Source organism: Acartia tonsa, chromosome 6, assembly GCF_053477335.1.
Source record: "Acartia tonsa isolate MP-2025a chromosome 6, ASM5347733v1, whole genome shotgun sequence".
NCBI lineage: Eukaryota > Metazoa > Arthropoda > Copepoda > Calanoida > Acartiidae > Acartia > Acartia tonsa.
This window is the reverse complement of record NC_137265.1, coordinates 354,351-366,605: the sequence shown is the minus strand read 5'-3', so window position 1 is coordinate 366,605 and position 12,255 is coordinate 354,351. Positions and strand designations below refer to the sequence as shown.

The 12,255-nt window shown below is 32.2% G+C and overlaps 1 protein-coding gene and 1 long non-coding RNA gene across 2 annotated transcripts; both read left to right on the top strand.

Moving 5' to 3' along the window:
• The first annotated feature begins 463 nt into the window (after positions 1–463).
• Positions 464–4,161, top strand: LOC145321495 (uncharacterized). The gene is made up of 3 exons (XR_013880258.1): positions 464–537; positions 1,345–1,414; positions 3,439–4,161. It is a non-coding gene; the product is annotated as an uncharacterized LOC145321495 (long non-coding RNA).
• Positions 4,162–5,739: 1,578 nt separating this feature from the next.
• LOC145321494 (uncharacterized) lies at positions 5,740–9,820 on the top strand. Its single transcript, XM_080162913.1, has 3 exons — positions 5,740–5,831; positions 6,803–6,890; positions 8,545–9,820. The coding sequence occupies exon 3, from the start codon at positions 8,569–8,571 to the stop codon at positions 9,529–9,531; it is 963 nt and encodes a 320-aa protein (XP_080019039.1). The 5' UTR covers positions 5,740–5,831; positions 6,803–6,890; positions 8,545–8,568; the 3' UTR covers positions 9,532–9,820.
• Positions 9,821–12,255: the final 2,435 nt, after the last annotated feature.

Here is a 12,255-nt window from a genome sequence, read left to right as displayed (position 1 = left end):
AAAAAAAGAAATAGAAGAAGAAGAAAGTCAGGATAAATATTCTCTTTCTTGTGAACATAGTTCTGATGAGGTTAGAGTAGACACAATTAATATTATTGAGCATAAGATTTAAATATGATGAACAATTGTTTTCTTTATGAAATACCAAATTTTGTAAATATTGTATTATTTTTAACGTAAATATTAAAGAAGGAGGTGGGCAGTTGCCACTTTTGCTTACTTCGTCATTATTAGACTTTGTATTAATGTTATACTAGCTAGGTATACGTTATTTGAGTAAAAACTTTACTTTTAGGTTATATTGTCAAACATTAATACCTAGTCATGGTGTAAATGAAAGTGGTTACCCCCCGCCCCCCTCCCAACCCTTACTTTATCTTTACAAAATCTGTATGTACTATTTTTCTACTTTTTTGGTTATTTAAAAATATTTGGTTACTTTTTTGTACCTTTTGATTTTTTCAGATAACGAATAATAATGAAATGAAAGTAGAATTCTCCCAGCCTTCATTTGAATAAATAACTAAGATAAATCAGGTAAATGTGATTACTTTCATTAACCCTTAACATTCGGGCCCATTGCCGCTCCTTTGTCGGTAAGGTGTGGGGAGGTTGGTTGTACCCTCCTTCAAATTAGTTATTAACCCTCCCACAACCTATGACAAGCTACCTTGTAAAGGAGAATCACATCGGTTCAGCGGTTAGCGAGATCCTTTGGAACAGACCGACAAATAGACATCCTGTTCCTTTATTATAATGATGTAATCTATCTTATTTTAATTTCATAGGTATCATGTTTTATATGAAAAGCAAATCTACAATATTGTTGTCTGTCAGTTTATACACTTCAAATAAACTTTAAATTGTGCTCTTTCTAATCAGACTATTTCATATAAATAAAGAATATTCTCCCTATTTTAAAGGTAGTATGTTTTTCTTCTTAATTTCCCGCAGTGATATAAAGGTATAAGACAATGGCCGATAATTTGATGTACATCCCGAATGTTAATACATAAAATTACCCCTTCTGTAGATATAAATTATTGATTGAAACATTTGGACACTCATACCAACCATTTGGAATGCAATTTAGTCTCCAAAAGTTACTCAAACGAATAAGAAAACGTGATTATAAAGCTTGGGGAACTAGTGTAATAAACAGCTCAATGTCTCCTCCCTCCCTAAGTTTGCCGCCATTATCTTCATCTAAAATAATACCATATCATATTTGCTTGTTCAGTTCCTGATAAAAAGTAGGAGGAGTCCGCATTGAGCATCATATTTAAGTAAATGGGCGGAGATTTATTTTAATATAACAAGAGTTAAATATTGTTTATGACTTAGGTCAGTCAGTAACTAACATTCACAGTGAACAGAGAGAAATCCAACATACAGATCTACTTTATATTATAAGGTATTTATAGTTTTGTGCTTTATGTCATTACTCCAGACTCATTCTCTTATGCTATTCAATGCTGATGTTTAAAAGCGAAGCTTTTCTATAAATAAGTTCAGTTTGTCCGTACATCTGTCCGGATTGGTAAGCTCTTTTCATTAATTTAGTCATGTTAGAATTGTCCTTTAAATTTTAAACTTAATATGGTTATTCCTGTAGTAATAAGGTACGATTCAGAAAGCGTTGCAACTGTACAATCATTACAAGAATGTCTGTACGTCCATTTAAAACATGTTGATTTTTAATCTTTCTGACATAAAATGTTTTATGTGTTATAATTATCCTATTTATCTCTATAATCATGTTCTTATCCTGTAATTAAGCAGCTTTGCAACAACTTTACTTACCATTTTGTTTAGACTTATACATTTATTTTCTTAATGTGTTAGTGTTCATTTGTCTTACCATTTCAGAGCTTTGTCTTTATGAATGTTGTCATTCTCCTTTTTTTTAGATTGCTGTCAATTTCCGAATATGCTTGTTTGTCTGTCTGTACTGCTCTTTTTTAAAATTTTATAAGAAATATGCCTTACCTCAGCTTTTGTCAAAGAAGATTGCAGATTTTTCTCAGAGGTCCCCAAAGTTTTATAGTTACGTTTTCTTATTCGTTTGCTTAACAACTTTGGGGACACTAGTGAATTTCGATTAGGTGATTCATTAAGTTGATTGTTCAATTGTTTAAAAACTAATTTTAATCTACAGAAGGGAATTATGTGCATTATCATAGGGAGTGCACATTAATTTATTGCCCATTGTCTTATCCCTTTAGATCCCTGGCCTTTTCTGCTAGTCTGGTTAATTTGAGCTTTGTTTTTATAGATGTTGTCATCAATGTTTTTCTTCTATGATATAACAATTTATTTCCAGATCTATATGAATGCATTTTTTTTATACCTACCTCCATAACTCATATACGTCCCGGGATGGGGGTTAAGGGGTGCTTACCCCAAACATTAAAATCCCGTATTTTATTCCCTTGCCTCAAATATTAAATTCTAACTCTGCCCATTTATCATTCATTTAGAACAATTAAAGTAGGAGAAGTTGCAAAATATTCTTTAAATAATAAACTAAAACTAAGGAAAAAATTTTTATTGCATTTCTCGCCGAATAGACAATTTAAAATCATTTGAGACCATGTTATTTTTTACAAAAATTTTTCCTCTTATAACCAACACTGCGGGGGGACTTTTTCCAAATTCTCGTTTATCAAGGTATATCTTAAATTCATTGCCTCTCCTAAGCTTTTAAATATATTGAAACAAAATCTTTTTAGATAGGTCAGTAAAAAAGATTTTGTTTCAATATCTTTAAAAGCACAGGAGAAGCACTGAATTTAAGATATATCTTGAAGAACGAGAATTTGGAAAAAAAAAATGGCGGTGAACGGCGGGAGCGGATGTCCCGCCGCCGTTTTTTTTTTTTTGAAAGGTAACAAAACTTTGGGTAATTAGTGACCCAGCCCAAAAGATTTTCACCAATTATCTCTAAAACTAAGGGAGTAGCATCCAAAATATAATTGCTGGTATTTCGTGGCACGAGTCACCACATTTTACCCCCCCCCCCCCGGGCCCCCCTTCATGTTTGTCAGTTTATCCTTGTTTATTACTTTCTTTCTACAATTTTAAAAGCGAAGCTTTCTTACATTTGTTTGTATGTCTATAACAGTAGCTCTTATCATAAACTCAGTCATGTCACAATTGTTCTGATGATTCCTTTAACAATAAGGTACAACAAAGAAATTAAATGTATCTGTAAAATTGTTACTAAAAAGGTTGTTTGTTCTTTTAAAATTATTTAGCTTTATTGACAACAACTTGGATATGGCTTTTTGTTTTTTTGGCCGTCGGCGTCTGTTTTTTCTTGCTTTGCTTCTATGGAAGTTGTTATCCTTGTTTCAGTTTTTACCTGAATGTTGTGTTTATTTGAAAATATTGGATGAACTATATTTTGTGTTTTAATTAATAAAAATATTATTTTAGGAGATTGAGAGAAGATATACCAGCATGAGTGCCTGTGATATTTGTAATAAGAATTTTACAAAGAAATCTCACTTGGTTGATCATAGGAGGGTTCATATGGGTGAGAAACCATTCTTCTGTGATCAATGTGAAAAGACATTTACACGTAGTAGTCACTTGACTCGGCACAAAAGATTTCATACAGGTGAAAAACCATACTCATGTGATCAATGTGAAAAAACCTTTTCTCAATTAAGTCATTTGACAGGACATAAAAGGATCCATACTGGTGTGAAGCCATACTCATGTGATCAATGTGAAAAGACCTTTTCTCAAATAAGTAATTTGACAGTACATAAAAGGATTCATACGGGAGATAAACCTTACTCATGTAATCAATGTGAAAAGGTTTATTCTGACAATAGTGCTTTGATTAAACATAAAAGGATCCACACAGGTGACAAGCCATACTCATGTGATCAATGTGAAAAATCTTTCTCTAATATTAGTAATTTGACTAGACACATAAGGATCCATACCGGCGAGAAAAATATTTGATGAAGATCCTCTCTCTATCCAGATGAGAGCTAACAATATTGAGGAAAATATTAAACAAGAAATAGAAGATCCTCTTTCTTGTCAACAAAATTATGATGAAGAAAGAATTAATACTATTGATATTGTTCATCATAAGATATAAAAATAAAGATTTAATTGTCATAGGATACAATTTTTTATTTAAAGAGACAGGATTAATGTCAATGGGGGGGGGGGGAAGTTCTGACACATTTGCGTAAACGGTGAGTATAGGCTTTATCTTTGGACTGAGAGGATAGGTTATTAGGGATAAAATCATTCTTATATAATGAATTTCCCCCAGATTTAAGATTTTTTGGATAGACCTCCAGATGGTCTCTGTACAGGTAAAAATGAAAAAAAGTTACAGGTCAACTTATAAAACAAAATATGCATCTTTTTTAATTTTATTCACATATTTGTTTTATAAGTTGATTTTTAACTTAAAAATTTTTTTTTTTTCATTTTTACCTGTAGAGAGACCACCTGGAGGCCTGGAGCTCCGGAACCTGGAGGCCTATCCAAAAAATCTTAAATCTGGGGGAAATTCTTCATATAAGAATGATTTTATCCCTAATAACCTATCCTCTCAGTCCAAAGATAAAGCCCATACTCACCGTTTACGCAAATGTGTCAGAACTCCCCCCCCCCCCCTTGCTCAGTTCAAATAAAAATCTAAATCTCATTTTAATTGTTAAAGAGCAATTTAATTTGTTTTTTCCTATCAAAGGCTATACAATGTTGTTCAATCATATTTTGCTTACAACTTATTTTTTTGAAATGATTTATTTCACTTTAATTTTCTGTGAATAATTTTGATGTTTTTAAGCATAATGACAATCCATGATTTATTAGTTTCTGTGTGAATAGAATATTTATCAAATGTAAATATATTATTTTCAGATAAACATTAATAATATATAAAAATGCACCAAGTATAGATAGCAATGTTACAAAGAACACAAGTTTCCTACCAATATCGTTTCTAAATACACAGGTTATTTATTTTTATTCAGACTAAAGGCTCCACCTTATTCTCTAAAAGGTCCAACTTATAGGATTTACATGGCTGGTTCTAGAAATATGATTCCTCCTCGAAAGCCAGCACCGCTGGTACGTCCAGCGATGACTCTTTCCCCTTGTTCTTGTTCACGATTGTTTATTGTTAAAAAGTTCTATGAGATTTAGAAATTTTAATCATAGGCAATTAAACCCTTTAATCTCGGTGTAGAGGGGGAAAAGACATAGACGAAAGATAGAAATTTGGTAGAAGAAAAGACTGTATTGCTAAGCCGTAAGCCCCCGTGCCAACTTTAAGGCTTGGTGTATCTATGACCCCCTCTTAAACCACCAAGTCTAATGCTCCCTTTCCAGCAGCAAAGTAAGGGGGAATGGACTTAAAAGGCCATATGGTACAAATGACTTAATCCTTCAAAACGCATAAATTAAATCTAGAATAAATTCAAGGATGACAGCGTCCATGTATCGGGAGGCCCTAACCCTGCGGGGCTATTAAACATTACCTAACCTTACTTAAGTATTTAGGTAGGATAGATTAGGTCTTTATTCAATGTTTTTTTTCTTCATAAAGATAAAAAAAAATTTCCGCCAGAATAAGTTTCTGATTATGTATTAGTAGGAGTCCGTGTTGAGCATCATTAGGTATTAAGTAAATGGGTGGAGATTTGGTTTAGCTTTATTTTACAAAAAAAACAAGAATAAACTATTGTTTATGTTTTAGGTTGATAATAGAATCAATGACAGTCAGCAACTTACATTCACAGAGAACAGAGATAAATCCGCAGAGGAAATTTGATTGTGGAATAAACTCATAAAAGGTACTTTAATTTCTCTTATTAAGAACCAGCAAAACACAGCTAGATGTTTTTTTTTGTCAAAATATTAAAATTTATGCCAAAAATTACAGTCATGCTTAAAGTAACTGCCATAATTACATCAAACACTAGCATTTATACATTCATAATCTTACATATATTTCTTGCCAATTTTATATCTAAACAGACGGACATTTGGGAGTGGATATAAAACCGCGACAGGGACAAAACCGCCCCATAACAAAACCGCGACAGTGACAAAACCGCCCCATAACAAAACCGCGACATTACAAAAAAATCTATAATACTAAAAATCTATAATAAAAAAAATCTTATTGCTAGAATTTCATGGCCGCAGAGCTCGGCCCCCTAGCCTGCCTAGCCGCGGGCGCTCGGCCCCCTTGCCTATAACCTAACCTATATGTTTGAATGTTTAATGTACATTAATTTATTTATAGTTTAGAATTTCGTGCATTTTACAAAAAGTGGTTGGTCGATTTTTTTCAAATTTTTAATATTTTTTTTAACAATATTTAGGTTAGGTTAGGTTATGGGCAAGGGGGCCGAGCGCCCGCGGCTAGGCAGGCCAGGGGGCCAAGCGCTGCGGCCATGTATTCCTACAAAAATTCCTACATAGTTATATTTTTGTTATTGTCGCGGTTTTGTTATGTGGCGGTTTTGTCACTGTCGCGGTTTTGTTATGGGGCGGTTTTGTCCCTGTCGCGGTTTTGTTTGTCGCGGTTTTGTATCCACTCCGACATTTGGAATTATAGAGTAGCTTAATGTAATACTGAATGATCAAAAATAATTTGAAGCGAGAATTTTTATAAATTTTTGAATTACATAACAACCTTTGACAAAAATAATTGCTTGTCCAGTTTCTAATTAAAAGTGGGAGGAGTTCGCGCATTGAGCATCATATTTGAGTAAATGGGCGGATATTTATTTTAATATAACAAGAGTTTATGATTTAGGTTGACAAAAGTATCTTTGTCAGTCAGCAACTAACTTTCACTGTTAACAGAGAGAAATCCATTCAACAGTTCAACTTTATATTATGAGGTATTTATATAATGTTTTGCTTTATGTTATTACTCCAGACTCATTCTCTTATGCTATTCAATGCAAATTAAAGTTGGTCCGTCCGTACCTCTGTCCGAAATGGTAAGCTCTTTTCATTATTTTGGTCATGTTAGAATTGTCCTTTCAATTTTTAAACTTGGTATGCTTATTCCTGTAGTAATAAGGTACGATTCAGAAAGCGTTGCAACTGTTTAATCATTACAAGAATATCTGTGCGTCCATTAAAAACATGTTGATCTTTAACCTTTGACATAAAAGTGTTATAATTATCATATTTATCTGATTTTTGGAATACTGATTCCTGTTACAACTAAGTTATAATGTTATAAGGAACCATCTCTATAATCAAGTTCTTATCTTGTAATTAAGCAGCTTTGCAACAAATTTACTTACAATTTTTTTTAGACTTATACATTTCAATTCTGCTTATTCAGTTCTGACATTTTTAATGTGTTAATGTTCGTTTGCCCTACCATTTTAGAGTTTCGCCTTCATGTGTTGGTCTGTCTGTACTGCTTTGATTAAAATATAAGAAATATGCCTTTCCTCAGCTTTTATCAAAGATAGATTACAGATTTTTCTCAGAGGTCGCCAAAGTTTTATATAATAATGTTTCCTTATTCATTTGCTTAACAACTTTGGGGACACTAGGGAATTTTGATCGGTTGATTCATGAAGTTGAGTGTTCAATCGTTTCAACCACTAATTTTTATCTACAGAATGGGTAATTATGTGCATCATCTTAGGAATTGATTGTCTTATCCCTTTAGATCCCTGGATTTTTCTACTAGTCTGGTTTATTAATACTCTTTTCCCCTCCAAAACGATTCTAACTAGTAGTTGCTGGACCTAGAAATTAAAAAAAAATAGTTTTTGGTATCATTTCACATTATATATAGACATACCAAGGATTATTCATGCCAAGTTTCGTAACGAAATTCGGATTCTAAGTGCCATTTAATCATTGATCAAGAGAGGGTTGCATTACCCCCCCCCCCTCCCCCACCTTATGTACGTCCTGGGATGGGGGTAAAGGGGTGCTTACACCAAACTTTGAAATCCCTCATTTTACTACCCTGCCTCAAATATTAAATTCTAACTCCGCCCAATCCCATTTATCATTAGTTTAGAACAATTAAAGTAGGTGGAGTTGCTAAATATTCTTTAAATAATAAACTAAAACTGGGGGGGGGGGGGGGGGGATGGTTGGGTTATAAAACCATATCAACCTGTGTATACAATATGAATTCCATGTTTGTCAGTTTAGCTTTTATAAATGTTGTTATCCTTGTTTATTACTTTCTTTCTACAATTTTAAAAGCGAAGCTTTCTTACATTTGTCTGTATGTCTTAACATTAGCTCTTATCGTAAGTTCAGGCACATCAGAATTGTTCTGATGATTCCTTTAACAATGAGTTAATGATCTGTAAAATTGTTGCTATAAAGGTCGTTTGTTCTCAAAAGTTATTTATTGACAACAACTTGGATAATGATACGACTTTTACAATTTTTCTTTCTTTGCTTCTATGAAAGTTGTTATCCTTGTTTCAGTTTTAACCTGAATGTTGTGATTATTTGGAAATATTGCGAAAACTAAATTTTGTGTTTTTATTAATGAAAATAACATTTTAGGAGATTGAGAGAGTATATACCAGAATGTATACCTGTGATATTTGTAACAAGAAATTTACAAAGAAATCTTACTTGGTGTCTCATATGAGGGTTCATACTGGTGAGAAACCATACTCATGTGATCAATGTGATAAGGCATTTTCTCAAATTAGTAGTTTGATTAAACACAAAAATATCCATACAGGTGAGAAGCCATACTTATGTGATCAATGTGATAAGGCATTTTCTCTAATTAGTAGTTTGATTAAACACAAAAGAATCCATACAGGTGAGAAGCCTTACTTATGTGATCAGTGTGAAAAGACATTTGCATCTAGTAGTGATTTGACTGTTCATAAAAGAATCCATACAGGTGAGAAGCCATACTCATGTGATCAATGTGAAAAGAAATTCAGACAAAGTAGTAAATTGACTATACACAAAAGGAACCATACTAGTGAGAAGCAATACTCATGTGATCAATGTAAAAAATCATTTTCTCAAAATAGTGATTTGACTAGACATAAAAGAATTCATACTGGTGAGAAGCCATACTCGTGTGATCAATGTGGAAAGACCTTTGCAACTAGTAGTAATTTTACTGCCCATAAAAGATTTCATACAGGAGAAAAGCCATACTCATGTGATCAGTGTGAAAAGACATTTACAACTAGTACTCATTTGACTCAACACAAAAGATTACATACAGGTGAGAAACCATACTCATGTATACTTTGTAACAAACATTACGCCTCTGGTTCAAATTTATTAAAGCATAAAAAATCTGTTAAACATTTAGAAATGATGAAAAGCTGTAATAATACAGTTCCACATTCTGTATCTATTAGTTTAATTAAATGTGAAGAAGTTTATATCAAGGAAGAAATTAAAGAAGAAGAAATATTTGAAGAGGGTCCTCTCTCTATCCAGATGAGAGCTGACAATATTGATCCTCTCTCTATCCAAATGAGAGCTGACAATATTGATCCTCTCTCTATTGAAATGTAAATGAATGAGAGTGTTGTAAATAATTTATTCAGAGAATTATAAATATTATTTTACTTTCTGGAATAAAAATCCAAACAAAAATACAACTTAATTTATTACCCAATTTTAATTAATATCAGTAAAATCTCTAATTTATCATTAAATACATCGCCCCTTTCTCACAGACTTTTTTTCATTTTAATACAAACTTCCTAAATTAGTGAAATGTTTATCCAGCCATTTATGAGATAGTAATGACCATGCATACATACATAAAGAAAGACATCCTTTTAGTTTATAAAATTTTTATTTAAAATGACAAATATTTTGTATACATTTTGACATGTTTCTATAATGTACAATAAAAATTATAAAATTAACTAAACGTTTTTAAAGTCGAAGCTTTTCTATAATTAGGGTCAGTCCGTCCGTACGTCTAGAACGGATAGCTTTTTGTTAATTTAAGCATGTTAGAATTTTCCTATCGATTTCAAATTTTGAATGGTGATTCCTGTAGTAGTTAGGTACGATTTAGAAAACGAAGCAACTCTATAAACGTTACCAAAATGTCCATATGTCCTTTTTAAACATGTTGATTTTTAACTTTTTTAACAACAAATTTTTATCAAATAAAATTATCCGATTGATCTGGTTATTTGAATACTGATTCTTACGACAACATTGTACATTTTTATAAGCGAAGAACCTCTATAAGCAAATCCTAAAAACGAAAGTATTTCCTTAAACATTATCCTGTTTTTAATCAGTTTTTCAACAAATTTACTTACAATTTTGATTCATCATTTATACATTTGTGTTCTGGTTTTTCAGTTCTGACACTCTACAAGTGATAATGTTTGTCCTACCGTTTCAGAGCTTCGCTTTTATGGATGTTGTCAACCTTGTTTTTATCAAAGCTTTTCTCTAACTAGGTTCTGTACGTCCTAATGCACGTCACTGTTATCTCTTTTCATTATTAAGGCTTTTAAGAATTGTCCTGTCGATTCCAAACTTTGGGTAATGAATCCTGATAGGTAAGGTACGATTTTAAAAGCAACTTTATAATCGTTAAAAGAAAGTCCGTACGACCATTATAAAATACTGACTTTACATTTTTCGGCAACCACTTTTTATACAACAAAATTTGATAAGTTCTTAAATCCTTTATTTATGCATTTTTCCATCAAGTTTTTATACTATGCCAGCGGATACTCCACTAAAAGTCTCTAGGGAGCTTATATTTAAAGAATATTTTTGGTGGTAGAAGGCTCTTGTTTTTACTGAAACTAATAAAAACCATCACTGGTCCTATAAAGGAGAACCATATCTTTCCAGCAGTTCTTGAGATTTTTGGTTCAAAACTACATAGTATGTTGCTAGATAATGTAAAGATCATAATGACGCCCCTTTATTTTTATTTTTATTTGGGGGGGGGGGTGTTGGTGGATTTGTTTCCTGGGGCTAATTCTCATCGTTTGGTGATGGTACCCTTCCCCAAATTGGTTATAAACCTTCTCTGGACTTGAGAAGCTTCTTTGTAAAGGAAATCTATATCGGTCCAGTGGTTAAGCAAGATCCTTCGGTACAAACAGACAAACTAACATAATGTTACTATATAATATACAGATCATAATGACGCCCCTCAATAACGAAAGTAAAGAGACAGTTTTGAAAGAAAAAAAAGAATATTAATAACAACCTGTCGTGGAGGTGTCGGGTTTGAGACTGAACTGTGAAATACAAGAGACATTAAAAATGTGTAGTTCGTGAATGCTCGAAAACAGGCAGTACCATGCACAGTTAGGACCTCCTAACAAATGTGGTACAATCAAAGGGTTCGTTGTCAAGGATGATAAAATCCATGAGTAGGAAAAAAACTAAATTATATAACAAATAAATTAAATGCTAGTACACAATAAAATAAATTATCTATTCATATTTTAAGATTGTGTCTTTTATTTAAAACAACACATTATTTAGGATGAAATATATACAAGATAGTTCCATAGCAGATAATTTACTTTTTAAAATTCAAGATAATCAGCGATAAAAAGTTACTATCTAATATGTAAATTAAAAAACATAAATCACAGGAGAATAAATTTTCCATTATGGCTTCGAAACCGATTAATATCCGCTAGATTAGAACCGGTTCTTAGCCATACTAAAAAATCATGTGTAGCATGTATTACAGACAATTTTTCACGAATATTAAAACACAAATTTAATACTATTGCCAATTTTGTTAGTCCGGGACTTCGGCCACTTAAAGATAACAAAATTTAATACTTTTTCCTTTTAATATCCGCGGAAAGCTGTCTATAATACGATGCGATAAGTAACTATTATATTTAAGCAGTAAAAAAGATTTAAGATTAAAAACCTATTTGTTTAATTCTGATTCTGAAAATTTACACAAAATTTTAGGTAGCTAACATGGAACTCATTTATTGGTTATCCAGTAGGGAGTATCGTTATTTCACTGCATGCTCCAAGTATTACTTTATCAGGGTACATGAAAATCTGGTGTAACATCCAAGTAAAAATATATCCATTATAATAGATCACAGCTCCTCTTTAGCTATAGCCTTCTTATTATTCTTCTTCTTGCGTCGGGGTCTTATGTCGTTGGGGGTGAATAAAACACTACCCTTCCCCTCCACTGTAGACATTTTGTGCTTTACCATATCCTAGATAGATAGATAAATGGATGGATAGATAGATAGATTGATTTATAGATGAATA